The 25473-nt window shown below is 38.8% G+C and overlaps 4 protein-coding genes across 4 annotated transcripts in view; 1 reads left to right on the top strand and 3 right to left on the bottom strand.

Moving 5' to 3' along the window:
• Nucleotides 1–959, top strand: part of LOC135082265 (glucose dehydrogenase [FAD, quinone]-like) — a 32489-nt gene extending 31530 nt beyond the window's left edge. The window contains exon 15 of the mRNA XM_063977042.1: nucleotides 696–959. Within this exon, the coding sequence (XP_063833112.1) occupies nucleotides 696–897 (202 nt within the window). The 3' untranslated portion in view covers nucleotides 898–959. The remainder of the gene's footprint in view (nucleotides 1–695) is intronic.
• Nucleotides 960–1240: 281 nt separating this feature from the next.
• LOC135082266 (uncharacterized) lies at nucleotides 1241–9619 on the bottom strand. Its single transcript, XM_063977043.1, has 10 exons — nucleotides 9516–9619; nucleotides 9163–9259; nucleotides 8980–9048; nucleotides 8313–8417; nucleotides 7609–7749; nucleotides 3813–3977; nucleotides 3308–3511; nucleotides 2369–2526; nucleotides 1705–1802; nucleotides 1241–1394 (listed from the first exon to the last, which is right to left on the bottom strand). The coding sequence occupies exons 1-10, from the start codon at nucleotides 9591–9593 to the stop codon at nucleotides 1328–1330; spliced, it is 1182 nt and encodes a 393-aa protein (XP_063833113.1). The 5' UTR covers nucleotides 9594–9619; the 3' UTR covers nucleotides 1241–1327.
• Nucleotides 9620–10658: 1039 nt separating this feature from the next.
• Nucleotides 10659–22472, bottom strand: LOC135082392 (condensin complex subunit 3-like). The gene is made up of 16 exons (XM_063977187.1): nucleotides 22372–22472; nucleotides 21264–21445; nucleotides 20401–20595; nucleotides 17688–17848; nucleotides 16083–16270; nucleotides 15318–15416; nucleotides 15162–15233; nucleotides 14735–14863; nucleotides 14329–14442; nucleotides 13798–13981; nucleotides 13553–13635; nucleotides 13076–13193; nucleotides 12375–12460; nucleotides 11950–12069; nucleotides 11196–11363; nucleotides 10659–10811 (listed from the first exon to the last, which is right to left on the bottom strand). The coding sequence occupies exons 4-16, from the start codon at nucleotides 17761–17763 to the stop codon at nucleotides 10659–10661; spliced, it is 1590 nt and encodes a 529-aa protein (XP_063833257.1). The 5' UTR covers nucleotides 17764–17848; nucleotides 20401–20595; nucleotides 21264–21445; nucleotides 22372–22472.
• LOC135082460 (condensin complex subunit 3) lies at nucleotides 20397–25077 on the bottom strand. Its single transcript, XM_063977256.1, has 8 exons — nucleotides 25009–25077; nucleotides 24729–24913; nucleotides 24393–24563; nucleotides 23970–24095; nucleotides 23436–23584; nucleotides 22533–22692; nucleotides 21264–21445; nucleotides 20397–20595 (listed from the first exon to the last, which is right to left on the bottom strand). Exons 2-8 carry the CDS (start codon nucleotides 24879–24881, stop codon nucleotides 20397–20399), a joined length of 1140 nt encoding a protein of 379 aa, XP_063833326.1. The 5' UTR covers nucleotides 24882–24913; nucleotides 25009–25077.
• Between the last annotated feature and the right edge of the window lie 396 nt (nucleotides 25078–25473).

Genomic DNA, 25473 nt, shown 5'->3' with positions numbered 1-25473 from the left:
TCAGCCTAAGATTGACTTGCACCACCTAACTTTAACCGTAGCTATAACGATAACCGGAGTTTTTTGTATGGAGTTTGACAGAGTTTTGACATTTGTCAAAGTTAAATTAAGATGGTGCAACCCAGCCTAAATATTATAGCTTTTTAAAGTCTGAAAACTGAACCAATCGTCACGATACAGAACACCCAACTCCACAGCTTCTCACACAATATCTACATAACACAAAAAGCACTGCAAGCAATGACTAAGTAGTATTTTTTATTTAAAAATATTTTTCGTTATGTTCCAATTTCACGCTGGTGGAAACTGCTATTGGTATTGGTAATAAGGATGTTTCCTGGGTAAAGCAGCAAGAGTTTGAATTAGTCCGTCGGTTAACTTGTCAAAAAATACTTATTTTCGTATTCGTATTTTTCATTTTTCAAACTAATGAAAATTTAAAAATATAAAGCATGCCAAAGTTCAAAGGAAGAAAGAGACCCGTGACGTCAAGGCGTGCCAAAAAGTGTAGCACTTTGTGACGTCACTCGGAACTTCAACGCATCTTAACTTCGTAATTACTTGTTTGATTGACAAATAAAAATATACGTCTCCAATATTTTTTGATAGTGTCATTGACGGACTAAAAGATTTTTTTTATGAAACTAGCCTATTAAAGATGTATTTATCATATTAAATGTAATTTAAACCAACAGGTTTGGCAGTGGTAACTACGCCAGCAACGAAGCCAAAGATGACAGAATCACCGACAACCAAACGAAAGGCCAGGACAGATGGGACCACCGATGGAAGCCCTGGGACAGAGACTGGACGCAGTGGGACAAGCCCGTCTCACACAACGTAGATTGGAACAAGAAACGCGGGGATTACCCTCACATAGGTTATAATTCTAGGTAGTAAGATTTAAGTGATGCATTTAGGTTAAGAAATAAATAGTTCAAGTATATTACTTGTTGGAATTGCGTTTTTGGACTTTATTACTTACCCATAAAGAATACTGTCATTTGATTTCCCAATTCACTAATGACCATTTTACCAATCTAATATGCATAAGTAAAAGTGAGTAAGGAATATAATTATGATACTAGCGACCCGCTCCGGCTTCGCATGGGTGCTAAGTATACTTAAATAGAGCGATGCTCTATCTCTTAAAAAAAACCGCATCAAATTCCGTTGCGTTGTTTTAGGAACAGTCAGCAGAAGGCGACTTTGTTACTATGTAGTGAAGAAAAGGACAAAATTCTACTTAAATCAAATGTATTATCGTTTAACTTAAATATAATATGGGCACTTTATCCAATTGGCACTAAATGTTAAAATCACTTCACTATTTCTTTTTACCATTGCGTTTGTTCTTTGGTTTTTCTATAACGGGCTCGGGTTCCGATTCAGATCTGTAAAGATGTGTTGTTTTTGTAAGTGATATTATGTATGTGTAATTGACCTATTGACGAAAAAAGGTGAATTGAAGAGTGATACAAAACAAAATACAATCGATATGCTAAAGTTTTCATGACAACTTTTTCTTCTATGAGAAAAGGAGACGTCAATAAAATATATCCGTCTCCCCTCGTAAAATTAAAGCTCCCATTACGTAATCGAATAGATTGGTGACGTCGTGAAAGTGTAGTTACCGTAAGGGTTTTGTTTCATATCGACATAAATTATGACAATCAATTTCTTATGAACAACTGAAGTACTTACTCGTCGCTGGCATCCGGTGTTTCAGGAATGGTGACGTTGCCTTTCGACACTTGCTTGCTGTCCATGAGTTCACTTGAGTCGTTCAGGACGGATTGTTCCTGTAAAAACAAAACTTAAAATAAACCCTTTGTTACTGGCACTATAGCTTTAGATTTATTATGATCGCCTTTAATAAATTTTTATAGCTCGCCTTCAAGTCGTAGATCTGTTGAATTATAGACATAAATATCTGACATAGCCCGACGGATTAGCAAGCTGAAGTGGGAATGGGCAGGGCACCTAGTACGCAGAACTGACGCCCGATGGGGCAGCAAGGTTCTGGAGTGGAGGCCGCGTACCGGGAAACGCAGCGTGTGACGTCCACCTACAAGGTGGACCGACGACATCGTAAAGGTAGCAGGGAATCGCTGGACGCAGGCCGCTATACCAATCGATCAACATGGAAAGCATTGGGGGAGGCCTATGTTCAGCAGTGGACGTCCTCTGGCTGAAATGATGATGATGATGGATATATCATATCATGCGCTATTAAAAAGATGACCAAATATGAGCTATGTTTAGAGGCTTATACGTATACTATGATTTGTAGTCAGTGAGGACATTTAGTGGTATTTTTTTCAACTCTTGGGATTATCAACACAGGACTCTGTGTCAAATTACTTACGATTTCCTTCTCGTAGACGATAGTGTGTAGTTCGGTCTCGTTCGCAGAATCCTCAAAGACAGAATTCTGGGAGCTGTCCATACTGCTGCGAGCGGATTCCGTAGACGCGCGGATCACTGGTCTCGTTGGTTGTGGCGCTTTCGCTTCTGCCGCTTTACCTAAAATTATTGACAAATAAATAAAACATAACTATATATTTTTCGCACACTCACTGCGGGCGCGCGTCGCACAGTCGCGACAGCAACATAATTACGCGCGAGCGATAGGGATGGGTAGCTTGGGGTCATTGGACGGGAGTCTACGTGCTCACGGACCAGGCTTTAACATGACTCATCCTCAGCAACTGAACTTGAACAAATATCAGCTGGGCTCGTCCCCAAAGTCCTGCCACGACAACCATCGACCGATCTATGCATCCCTGTCACTCGCACCTAAAGTATGGGAGTTAGAGTAGTCCAGCGATTAGGCGCACTTAGAATAGATGAAAAGGTGTCCTAAGCTTGTTCATACTTTCAGGAAGTGTAAATAGCTTACTTCGAAAACTACTGACCAAGTCTGAGTCTATGGTTATTAGAAACGCTGTCTATAGCAAAATTGCACAAACGATCATTATCTAACTAAACCAAGTAAAAATCCTCTGAACTAAGATATACAGGGTGTTAGGTAAATGGGTATATGAGCCGACACTAGCCCATGTTAACATGGTCATATAAATGGTATGGTGAAGTCAGAAAATCGATATCTTCTTTTTAATTATTTTAATTTTCATACAAATCGGATTTTATTAAATGTATTTTGTATGAAAATAAAAAAAAAAAAAAATGATGATATCAAATTTCTGACTTCACCATACCATTTATATGACCATGTTAACATGGGCTAGTGTCGGCTCATATACCCATTTACCTAACACCCTGTATAGCTAGACTCTAGTCCTACCTTTAACTTTTCTCTTCGGTTCTTCCTTCTTCGTTCGGCTCTTGGTGGATCCATTAGATTCCGTGCTAGAAGCAGACTGTAGGCCCCTCGTGGATTTCCGTATGGTCACGTTTGAGACATCTAGGTCGAGCGGCGGGGATTGCAAAGACTCGTTTGGCGAACTGTCTTTTTTGTCCTTCGCTGCGTCGGCTTTTGCTTTTAGTGCTGGAGAGTAAAAAATGATTATGAGAAACTTTATTTCACAGTAATTGCAAGTTCGCTCCACCATAATTCGCATTTGCAATCTTAGATGAGATTGTTATCAAGGTAAATTAAAAAAAAAGATATCCGCAAATCTCGGATATATAATAATAAACGTGGCTTTTCTACAATCTACGGTGTAGTTTAGTTTTTGTCGAAAATTCATAATGGGTCTATTTTAGTGAGCTGCTTTTATATTCTCGTATTAGGCCCACTAAAATCATGAAATAATCAATCGTATATACGAGTGTTGTGTGCTACATACCTCTATCAACGTCCACCAAAGACCGTTGCGATCGGCTTCTCTTGACGCCGCTTTTTTCAGTATCCGGTTGGACCTTCGCTTTGCCTTTAGGCTCTTTGCCCTTTTTAGTACCCTTCGTACTATCTGTGCTAGCTTGTTTATTGATTGATAGTTTCTTTTTCTTGCCTGTAACAAACACAAATGGAGTCACTCAGTTGCTATACTCACAAACTTTATTAAGAGCGTTGTCACATTTTTCATGCAGAAATCGAGAATTTGGCAGATTTCGAAATGATTTTAGTCATATAATTTATTGTTTTAGCTTCTTTTGACTTATATCATCGTAATTATCATACGTTTTTACGGAATGTCTATTGACAAAATCTCGTTCAAATTGGATTTTTGCCTACGAAAACAGCGAATTTCGAAAGCCCGATTTCCAGGTAACTCGCGAAGACACAACTTTGAACTAATATTACAACAAATTTATTTCTAAGTAAGAAGATAGAATGTATTCATTAGAATAAGCATACCTTGAAGAAGAAAGTGTATTGAGAAAATGTTGATGTTTAATTCATTAAAATGCATTTTTATCATGTCTAAGATAGTCAAAATTCGAGAAAATTACTGCAAGAAAACAGGTCACATCTTATAATCTAAAAGTCATTTGGCAACATAAACTACTTTATACTTAAGAAGAAACATAGTACTATTATTGTGTGAAAAAGAAAAAATATCTATCTTCAATCTTCAAATGAAAAATTAATTTGAAAATACTATAAAATCGGGTGCATCAAATGGCATAAATCAGTCGTGCTTTGGCACTCGTAGACGCCGGGTCTATGTCAGTTGACTGCCCACTGACGTATATGCGTCACGCGTGATTTTTTCGTAAATTGTAGTATGATTGAGTACTTTTGATCCGCGAGTATTTTTAATTTATTTGTTTAGGTAAATTGGACTTGTAATTTCTTTCTTTTCAAACTTTTTATTATTTTACTTACAGAATATGGGTAGAATAGATAAAAGATATTATTATGGTATCTGTTTGGTCAGGAAAAAATAAATGACTAATAAACATTTTAACAGGGTGTCAAAACATTAGTCTATGCTATTGTGTTTCTACCAACATAAAATATACTCTTCCTTACTAATAAAAGTTGAATAGCGTCTGTATGGTCACACAACGCTTCGTCATGTTTTTCCGAAAGTTCAATTACTGACGACTGAATGAAAGAAATTGGTGCGTAACTATTCATCTGATATTAAACGTTTAGTAATAAAGGGGTAGGTCAGGTAAATGGCAAATCCACCAGCGGTCGCTCGATGCCACTTAGACAAATAGTTTTATAAAACGTCAACTAAGTTGGTTAGGTATTTGTATTGTAGATACTTATACAAATGAACGTATAAAATGAGTTTATTTTTAAAAGTATAGGTACAGGGTGGAAACGATAAGTGATTTCACTTGATTTTTAATTATACAAGATATCGAGAAACTGTTTACTGTTCCTGTAAGTGCTTCATGAGCTCTTTAAAACAATAACAATAAATAGGTCAAAGAATAAACTGGATCTATGCGAAAATTCAATGTTTCCGAATTTCATACTAAATGTATGCCGCCAGCCATACCTACCATATTAGAAGTGTTAATTTTTTAAATTTAAATTTTTAATTGAGTAATATATAATAATCTAACAACAAACTCGTAATATGCATTCTTATTTAAATTATTTACGGAAAACATGATTTTAGGTTTAACTTGCTACAATGTCATCAAGAGATACTAATTAATAAATACTAAATAAACAGATAAAGGGGACGGCATTAAGGCACTCAGAATTCTCAGAAACCATTGATTTCGTGTTTGTTTGTAACTGTATTAAATGTATGAAAGCTGGAAATATAGGTTTTTTGAATAGATTCAGTTCGTTCTTAAACATATTATTGATGCCGTTTGCTAGGTCTCATGAAGCACTTTTTCAGTAAGTAACCATTAATTTGTTCGACGTCTTGTACCTATACCTACTATAAGAAATATTCGAGTGAGATCAATTATCGATTATTTTCGTCATCCTTATTTGTATTAAATTTAATTAAAATACACTAAGGCTGAGATGCACCACCTAACTTTGACCCTAACTGACAATAACCGGTGTTTTATGTTAGACAGATTTTTGACATCCAAAATTTTGATGTCAATGTTAAAGTAAGACGGTACAACACGGCCTAACAAATGTGTCGTAGACAGTACTTTTTATTTTCTTCATAAATCTTTCTTTTCTTTGTAAAGCTATCTACAAGCTTTTATTTTCTTTGACATCTGGAGTTGTAAAATCTTGCAACTTAAAATTTACTTACTTCCCGTTTTCTCATTGAGCTGAAATTTTGCATGTCTACACAGGCATGCAAAATTTCGTTTCATTTCGCACTAAATAATTTAATTTACACGTGTTTTCATGCGATGGCCAAGTCAATATATTTATGTAAAACGTTAATGATTTCCTGGACTGGACTTGGTATTACCTACATGGATCTCACAACTTTTTACCGTAGAACAACTGAGTAGTGACACTTGGTTTTTTGACAAGTATTGTTTTTGATGGGTTTGTATTACAGAACGCATGTGTACCTAATGGGATAACTGTTTAAAAACACGATTAGATAAATTTTGCTCTATGGATAAAAATCTTAAAGTTACCTCTGATTTTTTAGCATTATACGACCGTGGTTTATAATAATAAATTCTATAAAATCACAATGATATTATCAGTATTTACCTCTTTGATTTCCTGACTTGTTTAGATTTACAAAAACTAAATATTTATTATTAACTTTTAGATAATAATTAAAATGGCGCTTACGATGTTTAGTTACGAGCTCTTTGATGGACACAGATATTATAGATAACGTTTAAAAAATGGCACGCTCGTTTTCATACATTTCATTTTATTTATTTAACCTATCCATATTTATGTGCGGAAACGTCACAAAATCAGAATAAATTTTAATTTATCCATCCCGCATCATAAAAACTAAAAAGTCAAAAGTAAAATTTAAATAGTAAATATTTTTCATAAACAAGCTTTTGATGCTATAAAAAGAATAAAATAAAACATAAATTCTTTCAAACCCATCAAGTTATTACTTTACTCAATTTAAAGATTAAAAACTTGTCGCGGGATTTACTAGTGTAAAAAATAAATTAATTACGTAACTTGATTTTGCTGAAAGTCTGATCTGAGAAAAAATCAAATAGGTAAATTATACATTATTTCTTTATTATTATGTATGATGTACTGTCTTAGGTACGATACAACTACGGATTAAGATCGTTTAGTCGACGCAGCGTTGAAATTGTACAGATAAATGCAGTTTGCGCACTCACTACGCGACGTCAAGCAATAAAAACCTAAAATTCGAACGCCAACTTTTTGCTACAACGCTCTTAATGAATGAATCTCTTATCAGAGGTTCTATCAGAGCCTATTTGTATTAAACAAACTTTAGGACATTGAATGCTTGAATCAAATTGACTATCCGAAAAGAAATACTATTTCGTGCTTCTGAAGGCACATTCGGTCATTGAGACATATCAGACACTTATGATAGCTTACAATTTCAGGCAAGGGTTTAGATGCTATTATATTTTACCCATACGACAGAAGATCAATGAAGAACAACAACTTTATTCCAAACTCTGTACTGAAACGGAAAGCTAGGACATTTTTTTTATTTTCTTGTTTAGTGTACAATAAAGTGTTTATCTATAAATCTATTTAATTTTGCCTCAATAGATTGTGTAGAAATAACTTACTTTTAGTAACTTTAGGCTTCTTCAAAGGCGACACCCCACTGCTGCTGGAATCTGAAGGAGCGTCGTCTACTTTGTCGCTCGTCTCAATTTCCAAGGACGGTCGGTTTGATTTAGGGCTGCTTGTCTCTACTGGTGGTTGCTCTATCAATGGAAAAAAAATTATTTCTTACAAATGAGGGTTTTCGCGTATGAAAAATCTGCCAGATGGCAATACGTAGACGCGAGGTCCTAATGCTGCATGATTGGTTATTTTTGACATGACATTGACAGATATGTCAAAATCCACCAATCACGCAGCAGTCAGACCCCACATCCACGTCCCGCCATCTACCGGATCTTTCATACGCCGTCAATGTATAGTATCAAGCTATAAATTTTTGGTGCAAAATAGCCCCATATCACAGCTTTAATAAAATAAATAGTCGTCTAATAAAATAATGGCATATCGTTGCATACTATGCCGGGATGATTTTGCAATATGAAATTAAAATCTAAAGTGCTGTCGTACAGTCAGCGTCAAATAGTTCGTGACACCCAAAATAGCCAAAAGGTCCGTAACACGTCTTTGTTACAATTGGAATAAGGTGTGTTATCAACTTTAAAAGTACAAAGTGCTACCTACATCTTAAAGTAAGGACTGTGCTTATGATTGGTATGAAAACTTATATTTCCATAAAGTGCTACTATCCAAAATATAGTTTTACCTTCAATCCTGGATACAGTTTCTGGAGGCGTGGTCTCGTCAATCTCTACTTCTTCTTCGACGGTTTCGTTGATAACGACGTGTGTGCTACGCGCGAGTGGATGCGCTATAAAATGATCATTTGTTAATGGTAATGTTATTTTAATAAAATAAAATAAAAGTTACACTAACAACATCTAAACGACTATAAAAAGTTAGCAACTATAGTCATGGTACCAGAACTGAGTAAAGATATTATAGATCGTTTCATCCACGAAGATGCGCCCCACCAATTTTCAGTCAAAGGAGGTGCGAGGTGCGGGGAGTTTGATCCGAGCAATCCGAGTGTCATTATTGCGTGTGCATTCATGGATAATTTAGCGTGTACCGATAACACTCAAACATTAGCGGAAGAATGGTGGGGTCTTCGTGGATGAAACGATCTACAGTAGTACCATACAATCTAGTCTATGTTACGTACGAAACAGTATAAACCGAACATACTTGCACACAGCTTGAAAAATAAGCTAGACGGTCGACTAAATCGGAGACTTGACAATCTTTCTCCTAGACAAAAAAAATATGATCATTTCGCGAAGAACAACTTTTCCAATTAGGAAATATCTTTATTTGACTGATCTGTCACAAAAACTATAGTAGAATATTGCTTAAAAACTTTATAAACTTACGTAAGGATGTCGTTGCTCGTCCTATAGGACCTATAGTATCTTCGCCTTGCATTGTTCTTTCAGTAATACCTGGTAAAGAAGCAACATAATATAATATTAATATTTTTATATCGATTTTAGACACATAGATCGGTAGTGTTCCTCAATATATTAAAAAGTACATGTAAATTATGCTCAATTCACCTGTATTCGACATCTTGTTGAGACTTGCCCGCTCCATAGCCTCTAGCGAGCCTAAATAGCGGGTAAGGTTTCGGCAAGATTGCTTGTCTGGCAGTTTCTGTGAAATTAAACAAGAAATTATAAACATGGTTAAGTTATAATAACACATACGAGTAGTTATGGTAGATATCACACACCACAAACAAACAGAAACTCAAATCTCGCTATAATCAGAAGTATGACCCCTGTTAAAAGAAGCTGACTCTATGTAGGTGGCAAGCACCACGGCGAGCATTCAACAAGCTCGCGCTTCTTCAGAAGTAGCAGTAACATTTAGTACTATAGATATACAGGCTATAATAGTCTGCACTTACCGCACACAAGTCTCGCAGCATAGCCGCCAGTTCGATCGCGAGCTGTCCATCCCTAGGAGGCGACAGTAGAGCGAGCATTCGGCAGGCCAGACCCACTTCAGTCAACGAAGTTCTCCGAATTATGCAGTCACAATACCATGCATTTCAGTACCATTTTGTACCATAGATACGAGGGCCGGCTGAAAAGTTTTGAGCCTAGGGTATTAAAAATGCCGATAGAAAAGTATAAAAAATATATTTTTCTATTTAATCTCTCTCTACCACAACGGACTTCTTACATTTGTGTAAAAGAGCTTTTAACCCACTGAAAAAAATTCGCAATCTTTGCCTTCGAAATGAGCCTTTAACGCCGCCTTCAATTCTTTGTCACTCAAAAATCTTCGTTCCTGGAAGTCTTTTTTTTTAATTTGAGAATTAGACCAAATAGCTAGGGATTCGGACTAAACTGTGTGGTGGGTGATTAATTTCTTGAAATCCAGTTTTACCCGAGACAAGCCTTGCAACTTGCGCGGTGTGCGCGGGCGAATTGTCTTGCAATAACAGATTTCCTTTCGCCAGTTTGCCTCATAATATTTCAACAACCACTTGACGCACTCTTATCAACAGTACAGCATAATAATCCACGTTTATTGTAGTTTTTTTTAAAGTAGGTAGTCAATGAATAAAATTCCTCCACAATCCCAAAAATAGTGGATATGAGATTGGGTGTCGATCGCTCCACTTTGAATTTCCGCGGCGGCGTTTTCCCTTTTGAATCCATTGCATTGACTCTTATTTTGACTCTAGATCGTACTGCCGGATCTATTATTTATCAATAGTAACAATACGAGAAAAAAAAATTGTTAGAATTATGGCCAAAGATGGCCTAAAACTCCTGCGAAGTTGTGACTCGACGCTAGTTGTCGAGCGGCGTGAGCATTTTTGGCACCCATCGCGTGCACCCCTTTTTCATGTGCAAATGAGTATGAAAAATATCGCCGATACGTTCCTTGCTACTGCCTATGGCTTCAGCTATCTGTCACAGCTTAATTCGCTGATCTCTAAAGCAAGATTCTTTAAATTTTCATTATTTTATTCGTTAATGGCGAAATCTGGCCGCCTTGACTTGAGGTCATCTTTTAGCGACTCCCTGCCATGCTTGAACTATCGGATCCAATCTTTCATGATATCAAATGAAGGCCAAGACTCCCCATTAACTGTAGACATCTCTTCAAATGTTACCGTCAGCGTTTTGTTCCTCTTTTTGAGGAATTTTATGACAACTGTGTACTTCAATTTCGCACATTGCGCGGATGACTGAGACATGATGGCGTTTACGAATTAATTACTAAAAGCGTGATGACGCTAATGAAATGAAACTTTGTACATATACTAAGGAGGTTATTGGCTAATTAATAAAATTTAGCGCGAGTCAATAATAACACTTGAAGATACTTAGGCTCAAAACTTTTCAGCCGGCCCTCGTACTTAGATATACAGGCTATAATGGTCTGCTTTTACTGCACACAAGTCTCTCAGCATAGCCGCCAGTTCGATGGCAAGCTGTCCGTCCAGACAGTAGAGCGAGCATTCGGCAGGCCAGCCCAACTTCAGTCGACGAAGTTCTCCGAATTATTCAGTCACAATACCATTTTAAACTCTAGATCTATAGATTTACAGGCTATAATAGTCTGCACTTACCGCACACAAGTCTCGCAGCATAGCCGCCAGTTCGATCGCGAGCTGTCCATCCCTAGGAGGCGACAGTAGAGCGAGCATTCGGCAGGCCAGACCCACTTCAGTCGACGAAGGCCTCCGCACTATGTAGTTGCATAGTGTCATTGCCATTACACCTTGGCTGTCGATGACCTAGAAAGAATTCATTCCACTTAAGAAAGTCATTCCAGTCTTACTTATGCCTGTATTAAGAAAAGTAACACACTCAAAACTCTATTTAAACTCAAGCATACTATATTCTGTCTTGTGATTAAGCTACAATACTGAAGCATAGTCTTGAATTTGTGCTTGAGTAAGAATCATGTTTTGTGTGTTGTTTTGTTTATGGCTATAACTAGCATTTGCCCGCGGCTTCAGCCGCCTGAAATTTAGTTTTTCACAGATCGTCATAAACCATAGCCTATCCTATATGTTATTCTGTGTTATAAACAATAATACTGTAAAGTTTCATCAAAATCCGTTCGGTAGTTTTTTCGTGAAAGAGTAACAAACATCCAGACATCCATACAAACTTTAGCATTTATAAAATTAGTAGGATAAAGTATAGCGGTTTGTGATCTCAGTCACAAAAGCTCACATGATATAAGAAAATAAAGACTTACCTCGTGATTAACCCTAGTCAGCGACACGATGAAATGAACCACTGCCTTTTGTTGTTACAAAAACCTACACTATAGTAAAGGACTTTCGCCTTAATTCCCAGCTGCATAAGACTTACTTCGTGGTTGACGCGAGTGAGCGACACGATGAAGCGAACCACTGCCTCTTGGTCGATTTCAGCAAGCGGCGAACTCGAGGGAGCGTTGGCTAGGGCACGCAGTGTGGGAAGCGTTGCTTTCTAGAAATTAATAGATTTAAAATGTTTTTTATTTTTGTTAAAACATGGCAGAAAGTGTGAAGGTAAAAACAAGATACAAGCACTCTTTCGTCTGGTAAGGCATGCAATTTTCAAATAGAACACGTGGGACATTCCAATCATCACATGACATTGAGTTTTTTATACCCCGCGAAGAAGCACACGCATTGTCCTGTACTCCTGTCTTACAAATTATGTCACAAGCATAGTCCCAAGTATTTTTTTCTTCCCTGACGGTAGGAAGATATCTTTGTGCTAATATTTAAGAAAATGTAACTCATACTAACTTGTATCTGCTCCTGTGCACCATCGACTGTAGTGGGGAAAGTTTGGAAGAACACTCCTATTGTTTGTCGCAGCATGTCTTCTTCCACTAAAAAAATATTTAAAAACTATCATGATACATTGGTTAAAGATATGCAAGAGATTTTTCATGCAATACCACTATATCCCTAAGGCCCGGTTTCCACCAAGACGGAGCGGAGCAGATGTTTTTTTTTTAAATAACCAATCCCATTTCACTTCATCTTCTCCGCTCCGCACAGCTCCACTCTGCGTCACGCCGCCGCCGCTGTTAAATTCTATAGAAAAATTCGTCCGCCCGACTCTTCTTCGCTCCGCCTAGCCTTGGTGAAAACCGGGCCTAGGCTCATCCCAGAGATAGAGGATAGCACTGGGAGTAACAGTGATAAGAGGCGTTAACAGCGGAAGAATTTGGAACCTTTCATGGATATTTATTACTTATGCTTTTGGTAAGAAAACAGGTTTTCAGAATAGTGAGTTTACGAAAGTTTTACTGAATAAGCTTCAGCCAAACCAACGCGTGTAGATCGCGTCGGCGATGGCGATCACTGCGCGTGCATAGATCGCCGCGACCAATGACAGGACGCGTTGATGTGAACTCATCGCTACAAATTCACACACAACATTTGATCGCCATCGCGCACGCAAGTTGCACGCGTTGGTTTGACCGAATTTTAACACATACCTGTAGCAGGATTGAACCAAAGCAACATAAGGCGGCTGAGTATCGCCGGGGACTCCAGATGGCCAAGGTGTAGCAAACGGCATAGACCTTCCACTATTATCAGCCGATACGTTGCGCACTGAAATTGCGTACTTATGTAAGTAATCATTAAGGTACACATTACTATTTGACGATTTTAAACTTTCGCGTTCCATTCCAACTAAAATAGAACTGCAGCATAGCAACCGAAACGTCAAGCCGTGAGTACATAATTATGTAACTCGTACAAAAAATGTCGCGTTGAGACCCGTGTTTCTCTCATTTAAGGCGTTTGGTAATAAAAGAGATGTGAAAACATGTTTTAAGAGCGATTTCTTATAGCATCTAGTCTGGAGTAGCATAAGTATAATTGGTTTAAGATTTGGAAATCCTTCCAAGTGTGCATTAAATCGCCATTATTATTTTAAAATGCACTATTTAAAAAAGAAAAAGTCTTACCGTGCTGTCCATTATTTTCAATAGTAGTTCGATGACGGTACTGTGAGTTGGTGTCAGTGATATCACAGATTCGGAAATACTACCTGTAAAAAATTTATATCAATCATCTCACAAATCGCAAAAACGCACTTATTACAACTGCGTAAGATGCCATTACATGATACACCGAGCAGATAAAATTTCGTACAATGACCTCAAGCTACCCATTCTTATCGACCAGACTTTACTAGATATCACCTACTCACCATCCTCATCGATCGCGTCTATAGAGTGAGAGTACGTGCTTCGCTTGCTCTTCGCTTTCGACTCGTCTGGGCGCTGCGACTCAGACGCGTCGTCTTCGAAAACTTTCGCACCGTGCACGCAAAGGAGATCCACTATGCACTTTAGTACTGTCGTCACGATTGGCTCGTTTGACGTGTCTATTAGCTGTGGAGAAATTATTACTGTAGGTCTAGGTAAGATACATGCCGCGATAAGCTTTTATCGATTTCAACGCGATAATCCCATACATTTGTCGTCTAAAATCATCGATAAGATTTTATCACGGCTCGTATCTTCGCCCGGCTGGTGACTTTTAAGGTTATTGGAATGTAAATCTTATTACAGCGGAATAAATTACGAAGAGTTTTTAGTGCTCGTGACTAAAACATTCACATTGGTACTGTGCGTAGTGCAGTTTTTAAGTGTATTCTTGCTACTTTTTTGTAGTAAGAAATAGCAGGAGGCTAACTTATCGATATAATTTATTACAAAAAATTTTAAAGAGTACTCACATTAGCAAAGAAGAAAGCTTTGTTTTCTTTCGCAAACTCCTTATCGAGCATACCAAATAACGCCACGGTTTCTAGAGCATTTTCTAGCACTTCTGGGTTTTGGAATATTTCCACCTGTAAGTATAATAAATATTTTTTTATTTGAAAGTATGCAGAGAGACTGCACAGTTCAGAGAAAAGCACAATTGTTGGAAACGCAAAATATAATCGAATGTCGTGGACATAAGGTGCACTATTCTATTATTTAAATCAAGTCAATTACTTTGCAAGATATTAGTTACCTCAGGCCAATCAAATATACATCGAATGCCCACTGCATTAGGATCTCTTTTCATTTAATTAACCTAAATGCTTCTAAAGTTACGTCCACTCTCATACGTTTTGTATCTGAAATATCTATACTTGCCTCTAATTCGTTGAATATCATCCTTAACATTGGAGTCACGGTCTTGAGTTGAGGCGTGTCTAACGCACTGTTGAGTATCGTTAGGCATTTGTTTAAGGTTTCTGCATCAGACACTTTTTCCATTATTGTCTGAAATACATAAAAAAATAGATTAACAACTGAAATCTGAAAACTTGAGTAATAGCTGATATACATATACCGATGCTACTTATCTTTAGTTACATTCGCAAGATTAAAACAAATGAATTAGCGTTTGAATCATCAAAATTGCTGATAATCTTTTTTTTAAATAAATTAAAAAAAAAACAGCCCACGCGTTTGATCTCACATTACCCTCCTCCTTTGCGTATCGAAATCGGGTAAAAAGTAAAACTATCTGAATGCCAAATATCTTTTGTTTTTCATTTAATAAGTTTTTTTTACTTACTGGTATTGGGGCTGGAGGTGGCGGTGTTGGTTGAACGTTCAGATCTTCCAACTTCTTTTGGATGTCTTCCACCTAAAACGATATTATATTCAATGTTATTCAATTCGTGGCAATCAAATATGTAAATAATAATAAAGAAAATAGTTTGTTTGTTACCTTAGCTTTACATTCGGCGGCGAGAACATAATTTTGGTCTCTGACCGCTTCTTCTTGGGCTTCCATGGCTACGTTGAGGGATACGCGAAGTCTGGCGCGCTAAAACACACAATTATTTATTTATTTATCCAGGTTTTGGTGTTAACTTTAAAAATACAGGGTTAAGGGAAGCGAGCGTAAATCTTTCATATATTTTATTGGATTAGTCACTTCGTTAAATGAGGTCATTTTGAAATTAAAACTGTCACTAATGTATCTAGGGGCCTTTGATAATCTTTTCTTAAAGGTTTTAAACCTTTGTTTGTCACCTGTCATCCGCTTTGCAATGGAGGGAAGTCGAACCTTAATTTCGAACTCCTCCTATGTTCTTCTGATTAATTTCGTTGCGGGTCCAATGACAGTTTAACTTTCCCCCGGGACAAACTTGACCTTCATTGGTTGGGTTTTTGTGGCGGTCAAGCTGTAGATCCTGGCTACACAGGAGTTGCAGTGGTGGGAACGAGAGGTGGGAATAGTCCCGTTTTTTTTTAGGGGCCTTTGATCCTTTCAGACAGTTCTGGCACTAGCTGGACTGATTCTGAGTGAACAGTTCTCATAGAATTGTATTACTAAAATCGCTTACGATAGTAAAATCCACCCAAAAAACTTCTATAGGTTGATATTAAACTGTGCAACATAAAAGTTTCATCTCAAAGAAAATTTAAGAAAATTAAAAAATCCCTAACTTCTGTCGGGTTAATAATCCACGATCTTTCGCTTGCATACCTGTAGTTTAACTTCAGCGCAATCCACAGGCGGCGGAGGCGCAGCAATCGTTTCTGGTTCGGGCGGGTCTCTCAGGGCCGATATCATGCCGTTGATGATTTCCAGCCGAAGCGCCAGGTCAGGTACAACCATCTCGAGGGCTGATACGAACGCGCGTATGACGTCAGAGCTGAGCGGGCCGTAGTCACCTAGCGAAATAGATAGAGGATTCTAGAACCAGCTGGTAAGACACGAACATGCGTATGATGTCAGAGCTCAGCGGGCCTAACGAAAGACAAAGGTATTCTAGAAACTTCTAATAAGACAGACACGAATGTATGTATGAAGTTACTCCGAAAACCGTAATCCAAAGTTTCGAATGCGTTTCAATCCCTCTCACGCAAAGCGAGACGCCAGCGTGAGCTGCGGTGACAGAAACTACGTAAACAGGTAGGGGTAGGAGGATTCCACTTATCTTATTTAAGCCTTGATCACACGTACCGAGTTATCGGGCGAGACAGTAAAATGTTTACTCGGTCGAGACAGTTGGGTAAGCGAGTCACATCTCGAGCGCTCGGGCGAGCACTCGGCGTAATGTTCATACACACCGAGTACTCGGCCGAGAGCACTGTCTCGCCCGTTTGCTCGGTACGTGTGATCGAGGCTTTAGGGCCGCGCATGAACGCAGTGAACGTCGACCCATTGGGATCTATTGTGCTTCCCTTTACCTTTATTCCCCCTCATTCGCAAAATCCTATCCAAATAGTGAATCAAGTACTTGGGAGCAAGATAAAAGTAACACTTACCAGTGAGCGCTTGAGTGACCAGCGCTTGCAGCTGCTTGCCGCCGGCGGGGTCGGCCGCGTCGTACACTCGGAGCATGCTCACGAGCTCGTGCAACACGTGCTGGCGAGTACTGAACCCTACGGGGTGGGTAGAGGGATTCCCCTACTACGCTGTTATATACGAATGACGTAATAGGTAACACCAGTAAGTGCTTGAGAGGCTATAAGTACCTGCTGCTGCAGTACCTTCAGCGCCAGAAGCTTCTTGAATTACCCCAATGCTGTTATTAGGAATGACGTAATAGGTAAGACTCACCAAGATTAGTACCTGCTATTGCAGCGCCTTAAGCGTCTTGAATTATCACAATGCTGTTATTAGGAATGACGTATAGATCGTGTCATTTACGAAGACGCACCCCACCATTCTTCCGCTAATGTTTGAGTGTTATCGGTACACGCTATATTATCCATGAGGGCACACGCACCCTACAATAATGACGCTCAGATTGCTCGGATAAAACTCTCCGCACCACGCGCTTCCTTCGACCAAAAAGTGATAGGGTGAGATTCTACTGACCATTATTAGTACCTGCTATTGCAGCGCTTTAGAGCTTGTCGATTCTATGACGTAATAGGAACACTTACCAGTGAGCGCTTGAGTGACCAGCGCTTGCAGCTCCTTGCCGCCGGCGGGGTCGGCCGCGTCGTACACTCGGAGCATGCTCACGAGCTCGTGCAACACGTGCTGGCGGGTACTGAACCCTATCGGGTCCGAGCTTTCTGCCGGGCAGGGGGATTCCACTATGCTGTTCTATAGGAATGACGTAATAAAAACACTCACCAGTGAGCGCTTGAGTGACCAGCGCTTGCAGCTCCTTGCCGCCGGCGGGGTCGGCCGCGTCGTACACTCGGAGCATGCTCACGAGCTCGTGCAACACGTGCTGGCGGGTACTGAATCCTATCGGGTCCGAGCTTTCTGCCGGGCAGGGGGATTCCACTATGCTGTTAGAGGAAAATGAGCTCTAAAACTTGGTACCATAAGGCACATATTTGCATAATAGAAGTAAGTAATGTAAAAAAAAAGCATTTTAGTTCAGCATGTACAAGCGGGTACTAGGCCCTACAGCAGTGGTTCCCAAACTTATTTTGTCTAATGCCCACTTTGAGAATAAATTATTTTTAGCGCCCCCATTTGTAGTCGAGTGTCGAGTGCTCAGTCGGTGTCTAAGAGTCCTCCTAGTAAATGACGCCTCCCAAGCCTCTACACAACGTCCCGATTGTTTTTCTGGGTCTCTTACCGCCCCCCTTTAAGCCTGCAGCGCCCACAAGGCACATATTTGCATAATAGAGGTAGGTAAAACTATTCCACTATGCTGTTAGAAGAAAATGAGCTCTAAAACTTGCTGTCATAGGGCACATATTTGAATAATAGAGGTAGGTAAAACTATTCCACTATGTTGTTAGAGGAAAATGAGATCTAAAATTTGCTACCATAAGGCACATATTTGCATAATAGAGGTACAGTCCTATCAACTTAAGCTGAGAATTGCATTTGTGTGAGTGATCGCCAAAAGTACCGTTAGTAAAACACATACAAATAAAATTAATGTTTTATTAAAAGGAAGTCTATAAAACACTTGCTACCAATTGGGCCGATGTAACGACACTTGACACATCCTTTTAAATAAATAAATAAATAAAAACAGGTCCTCGCTCAGCATATGCCAAGGCACGAAGTACCTCGACGCTGATATTCTGCGAGCACCGTTTATAGAGAGGGCGTCCAGCCAGCTTTACATAATACAACAAAAAGACAAACTTTATAAAATTACAAAATAAAAACAGACTAAAAACTTTTCGTTCACACCTTTAAAATACGTATTCAATTTGCATAAAATTTCTTTCACTTGGCTGCTTAATGGATTTCGTACAGGAAATTCACTTACAGTAGGAGCCATTTCACTAATATTTGGAACACAATTACATAAAATTACACGTACAGTCCTCTCAACTTAAGCTGAGAATTGCATTTGTGTGAGTGCACACCGATAGTGTAGAGTGGCAATCGGCTTGAGGCGCGGCGCGTCCCGCGCATGGTTTAAACCGGTTTATACTAGTTAATAGCAAGCGGCCTGAGGCGCGGCGCGTCCGCCACGCGTCACTTCCCTGCCGCTCACATACTTCACTTCACCCCCGGTACTGGTAGCAGATAGACGTGTAATTTTAAGTAATTGTGATCCAAATATTATTGAAATGGCTCCTACTGTAAGTGAATTTCCTGTACAAAAACCATAAAGCAGCCAAGTAAAAGTATGCAAATTTAATACCTACGTATTTTAAAGATGTGAACGAAAAGTTTTTAGTCTGTTTTTATTTTGTAATTTTATAAATTTGCTTGTCTTTTTGTTGTATTTTGTAAGTCTGGCTGGACGCCCTCTCTATAAACGGTGCTCGCAGAATATCAGCGTCGAGGTACTTCGTACCTTGGCATATGCTGAGCGAGGACCTGTTTTTATTTATTGATTTATTTAAAAGGATGTGTCAAGTGTCGTTACATCGGCCCAATTGGTACCTAGTGTTTTATGGACTTCCTTTTAATAAAACATTAATTTTATTTGTATGTGTTTTACTAACTATACTTTTGGCGATCACTCACACAAATGCAATTCTCAGCTTAAGTTGATAGGACTGTATCTGCTACCAGTACCGGGGGTGAAGTGAAGTATGTGAGCGACAAGGAAGCGGTGCGTGGCGGACGCGCCGCGCTTCAGGCCGCTTGCTATAATAAACCATGCGCGGGACGCGCCGCGCTTCAAGCCGATTGCCACTCTAAACTATCGGTGTGCACTCACACAAATGCAATTCTCAGCTTAAGTTGAGAGGACTGTAGGTAAAACTATTCCACTATGCTGTTAGAAGAAAATGAGCTCTAAAACTTGCTGTCATAGGGCACATATTTGAATAATAGAGGTAGGTAAAACTATTCTACTATGCTGTTAAAGGAAAATGAGATCTAAAACCTGCTGTCATAGGGCACATATTTGAATAATAGAGGTAGGTAAAACTATTCCACTATGCTGTTAGAGGAAAATGAGATCTAAAACTTGCTATCTTAGGGTACTATTTGCATAGTAGAGGTAGGTAAAAGTAAGTAAAAAAGCATTTCGTTCAGCATGTACAAACGGGTATTAGGCCCTACAGGGTCAGAGCTTTCCGAAGGGCAGGGGGATTCCACTACGCTGTTAGAGGAAAATGGAATCTAAACTAGTTGACATAAGATCTACAGTGCAGCGTGGGGATTCTATGCTGATAGATGAAAATGAGATCTAAAGTAACGTTTATAAGAACTAAAGTGGCTAAAGTTTGTAACAAAATTCTTTCTTAAAATAAAAAACAATGTTGCTGTGCCCAAACTGGGTCTATGTTTGAAACTATAGATTGTTTAAGACCTTATGTACAACATGGAATGCAATAAAGATATTGACTATCGATCATCTCTGCGTGACTCTGCTAACTTATAGGTCTGATTATTCGTAATAATAAGAGACACTTACGCCTTAATATATCCAGTGAGCACCACCAAGTCTGGAAGCACCGTTTCCAGCGTCTCATCGTCTTCGATCTTCTGCAAATGCTCCGCCAGGTGGCGCCAGTACCACGCGGTCTCCTTGTTTAGTTTCTCAGCTGGGATCAGCCGAAGAGTCTTGTCGGTTGGCAGCCATTCCAGCAGTTCGGATATTGGGAGACGTCTAGAAGAAATATAGAAATCATTTTAGTAATGGTGCGTCCAGACTGGGCGAACGGGCTTGCGCGGCAAACTCGACATCCTGCTCACTTAATAGCAGGGTGAGCAGGATGACCAGCGTGCCGCGCGAGCACGTTCGCTCAGTCTGGACGCACCATAATAATCATGGGTTGATCGAACTCAGCATGGCTACTTCTGACAATGTTATCCGGAGTTAGGAATGTTTCCATCCCTCTCACGCGTAGTGAGATGCTAGCATGAGCAACAGTGACATATATACCTGAAATTATGTAAACGACGTCGCCCTGCTATTGCCAAGGTGCAATGGCTACTATCATTTCGTTTCCATTTTAACACTGTCTTTAAAATGTTGGTTGAAAAGAATGCACATGATGTCCGAAATAGCATAGGAGGCCTTTAGACTTATGACGTCGTGTCAGAAAAAAAGAGGAACTCTTCAGGTAGTATTACAAGCAGTTAACCCTTTAACAGTCATAACATAATCGAAATTTTCATTGTTTTTGGACCTTAAGATAAGCGAATAAGGTGCAAAATATGGTGGGAACTATATTCCCAATGTCTTTTAAAACGTCACAACATTGTTTATAGCTTGACTTAATGGTGTTTGTTCGATCTGATAAATAAACTGGCTCCAAACTGTTATCTACTCACTTGAACAATGTCTCCAGCAGCTTTCCAGCGACGTACTGCGAGTCTTTAGCATCGTGAGCGTTGTCCAAGCGTATGGCTTTCAACAGGTCTATGATGTTGCCTTGGAAAGTGCTCAGCCAACCGGGTACGAGGATCTCTTCGACCACTCGTCGCACGCGCTGACTGCGTTCGGTAAGTCCGACCTTGAAAAGTTAGATAATTATTTTTATTTTTTGCCCGATCCACTGACAGAGGAGTGAGTGAATGAGTGAGAGCGAGGAGTTAGCCAGGTATCACGTGTAATTCATTTTATACTCATTGCTTGAGAAAATACTTAAAAGAGGTATGTATGAACGAAGGATAGTGTGAGATAAGAGAAAAAACTAGGCAAAATATTAATTAGGCAGTAGCATTGTTGGAACTTCTGTATTATTGCGAAGTGAATAAATGAATATGAAGAATTGAATGAGCTAAAGCGACTGCTAAAGTAATTTGTTGAATAACATGGCTATGTCTTAAACTATGATGTAAATGCATTTGTATTATGTGCGTAGCAAAAGAAAGTTGCTGAATATAAAAAGTGCCGAACAGTGCACACAAAATAATCTTTATTTACAGAAAGAAAGCCCTACATAAGTGATAGAGGCAAATTTTCTCCAACTCTCTGGTGGACTCTGAACTGCGTGACGTTGACGCCGGCTATGTAAAGGAACGCGGCGCGCCTGACCGCTTCATCTACGTCGCATAGCCGCTCTAGGTACATAAAGCAAGTTCCTAAATAATAAAAAAAGACATTGTTTCCTCTACCTTAAGAGTCAGAACTCTTTGGCGGACTCTGAGCTGCGTGACGTTGACGCCGGCTATGTAAAGGAACGCGGCGCGCCTGACCGCTTCATCTACGTCGCATAGCCGCTCTAGGTACATAAGGCAAGTTCCTAAATAATAATAAAAGACACTGTTTCCTCTATCTTAAGGGTCAGAACTCTCTGGCGGACTCTGAGTTGCGTGACGTTGACGCCGGCTATGTAAAGGAACGCGGTGCGCCTGACCGCTTCATCTAAGTCGCATAGCCGCTCTAGGTACATAAGGCAAGTTCCTAAATAATAATAAAAGACATTGTTTCCTCTACCTTAAGGGTCAGAACTCTCTGGCGGACTCTGAGCTGCGTGACGTTGACGCCGGCTATGTAAAGGAACGCGGCGCGCCTGACCGCTTCATCTACATCGCATAGCCGCTCTAGGTACATAAGGCAAGTTCCTAAATAATAATAAAAGACATTGTTTCCTCTACCTTAAGGGTCAGAACTCTCTGGCGGACTCTGAGCTGCGTGACGTTGACGCCGGCTATGTAAAGGAACGCAGCGCGTCTGACCGCTTCATCTACATCGCATAGCCGCTCGAGTACGTACGGCACGTTCCGCGTACATTTCGCTATGGACATCACTACCGCTCTGAAAAGGATAAATTATTGTGCTTAAAACAAAGCTGGAAATATAAAAAGGCAAAGACACCAGTGCTAATTGAACAATCAAGTGGTAGTACTTTATGAGCCACCACATTTATCTGACATGGTCCAATCAAAACTACACTTATTATCTCTAAAGAAATTATATGCTTAAATAATATAAAAAGGCAAAGACACCAGTGCTATTAGAACAATCAAGTGGTAGTACTTTATGAGCCACCACATTTATCTGACATGGTTCAATCAGACCTACACTTAATCTCTAAAGAAATTGAGTTCATAATGTTTAATATCATCTCATTGGCACATACAATTTAAAGAACATTTAGTAAGATTATTTAGTCAATCATCATCGGGCTGGCTAGTGATGTCTATTGTCTATCATATTAAGAGAGCAGTTCATTTGTTTCAGCCAAATGACATCCACTGTTGGACAAAGGCCTCCTCCAAGGTTTTCCACAATGAACGAATGGTCCTGCGCTGCCTGAATCCAGGCTCTTTCTTTAAGAGAACAGTGCCTATTTATAATACCTTCTGACAGAAGAACTCGGGTCACAGCTCATGTGGAAGCGATAGGCAGGAGTGACTTCATCGTCAGGTTCCATCGGGTTCTGCAGACGTTGCAACGCTAACGCCGCGCGACACCGCACCGCGCCGCGCGTGTCTTGCAAACGCTGCATCTACTATTGTTAAAGTAAGATAGTGTAGTCCAACTTAACACTAAATGACCTTCTGACAGAAGAACTCGGGTCACAGCTCATGTGGAAGCGATAGGCACGAGTGACCTCATCATCTGGTTCCATCGGGTTCTGCAGACGTTGCAATGCTAACGCCGCGCGACACCGCACCGCGCCGCGCGTGTCTTGCAAACGCTGCATCTGATATTGGCAAAAACAGATAAGATAATGTAAAGATAATATTTCATTACTAGATAATTATCTTATACAGAGGTCTTATTTATTATTTTTAAACTAATCATAACAAATGAAAAAATCAATGTGAAAAATATCAAAACACAATCTCCATGGATTATTTTTATTGTAAAATTTGATTTCATAAAAAAAATACTTTGCTTAACTTCTTTGATTAATACTATCATTTTAATTCTTATTGCAATTTTATTAGGCCTGAAATCAATGAATTTAATTTTTTATTTAACTTCAAGTATCATCAGCAAGTTTACTCATATATTCAGCAACGATAAGTATTACTCGTATTTTTATAAAGTAACAGAAGCACATAATAATTAAATAGTTTACTTACTTGAGATGCAAGCAGTTTATCACATAGATCATCATCAAGAGAGGCATCTTCTCCCAAAGCAGAGAGCACAGCTGCCAGCAGCTGACTTGCCCGGTAACGCACCGATTGGCCCGATACGCACTGACACTGTCAATGAAATAATTGTTGATGTTACTTTTCAATAGTTCACTCAGAATTCAGCCTCAATGTGTCATTGTTTCATCCATGATCAATGGTTTCTGAACTGAATTTAAGTCACAAGCATTTCCAGTTATTAAATAATCTCTAATTGACATGACAATGGACGGAAGTGTTTACAAAAGTAAGTTTTATTCATTCAACTAGTAAATTATTTATAATTCAGGTTATCTATTTAACTCAAACAATGAATGTTTTAACTAAACTTTTGTGGTAAGAACTGAACAACCATCTGCAAAAACTTACATCAAAAATGATGTCACAAATGAACATCAAAAACTCTTCTTCGTCATCCAGAGAGGTGGAAAAAGTGGCCACAAACTGGATAACCCGGTCCACATTGGCACTGGTGTCTCCAAATGTAAACAAATAGTGTAATGCATTCTTGAAGCTTTCACGGAATTCATTTTCGTCCAACTGAAAGATAAAATGAATTTTATTGCTTTATAGTTATTGTAAGCTTTACTAATAAACATAGGAACCTAAAAATTAAAGATAATTACGATTATAATTATTACTGTAATGTTTTCATTTAGGCCTTTAGGCAGTCAATCAAAGCAAAAGTGGATAAAGTCAACAAACCTTTTTGTAGAGTTTTATCATTTCCTTGACATACTTTTTGTGCTGTACTACATTATATTGCACATTTTGAAATATTTTAAACATTATCGGGTTATTACGAGGGTTTGGTTTCACAGCAACCGCTGGTTGAACCTCGGAGTCTTTTGGCGGCATTGTGTTTATGAGTAGCGTTCACTTGGAGTTAACTAGAAATAAGTGGATTAACAGATTATTATCCTATTTTTGTCTACACACTGACACAAACAGTTAATTTCATAACTTTAGAAACAATAATGTTTACAATTTTTACAATCGCAACCGTTGAAAAGCTCTTTTTCAAATCATCATCTCAACACAACTGACAGATGTGTGACAGTGACAGATTACCTACCTCTGACAAGTATGACCACAGAGTATGACAGACAATGACATGATAGTCTCAGGGGATACCATACCCTCAATGTAAATTAGCGCCATCTATTAATCATGCTAATCAACTTAACTAAAGTAGATGGACGATGGACGTAATATTTATTTTTCAAAACTTTTTTCTATTTTAATATTGTACGTATATCAAAAATCCGATTTAAAGTAATAATTATATTGTAGAATTTTATTTTATTTTAAAATTTGTTTTATTTTAAAATTCTACTCGTTAGCTTCAATTTAAAATTTGTTTTTTTACATCATTTTATGTTCAAATATAAACAAATTACGATTTCGGACCTTATAAAGAACGTACATTTCATTTTAAAAATAATCTTGT

This window comes from Ostrinia nubilalis, chromosome 21, assembly GCF_963855985.1.
Source record: "Ostrinia nubilalis chromosome 21, ilOstNubi1.1, whole genome shotgun sequence".
Taxonomy (NCBI): domain Eukaryota; kingdom Metazoa; phylum Arthropoda; class Insecta; order Lepidoptera; family Crambidae; genus Ostrinia; species Ostrinia nubilalis.
This window is presented reverse-complemented; position numbering and strand designations above follow the sequence as displayed.

Coding starts and splice junctions, on each gene's coding strand:
- LOC135082266 (XM_063977043.1), bottom strand. CDS start 9,593: ATGCTCGCTCTACTGTCGCCTCCTAGGGATGGACAGCTCGCGATCGAA. Junction 9,260..9,515: donor TGCTGCGAGACTTGTGTGCG/GTAAGTGCAGAC, acceptor TTAATTTCACAG/AAACTGCCAGACAAGCAATC. Junction 1,395..1,704: donor ACACCGGATGCCAGCGACGA/GTAAGTACTTCA, acceptor ACATCTTTACAG/ATCTGAATCGGAACCCGAGC.
- LOC135082460 (XM_063977256.1), bottom strand. CDS start 24,881: ATGCCGCCAAAAGACTCCGAGGTTCAACCAGCGGTTGCTGTGAAACCA. Junction 24,096..24,392: donor TTTGTGACATCATTTTTGAT/GTAAGTTTTTGC, acceptor TTTCATTGACAG/TGTCAGTGCGTATCGGGCCA. Junction 22,693..23,435: donor CCGAGTTCTTCTGTCAGAAG/GTCATTTAGTGT, acceptor TATCCTTTTCAG/AGCGGTAGTGATGTCCATAG.
- LOC135082392 (XM_063977187.1), bottom strand. CDS start 17,763: ATGCTCCGAGTGTACGACGCGGCCGACCCCGCCGGCGGCAAGGAGCTG. Junction 12,070..12,374: donor GTGCACAGGAGCAGATACAA/GTTAGTATGAGT, acceptor ATTAATTTCTAG/AAAGCAACGCTTCCCACACT. Junction 11,364..11,949: donor TCACTCGCGTCAACCACGAA/GTAAGTCTTATG, acceptor AATTCTTTCTAG/GTCATCGACAGCCAAGGTGT.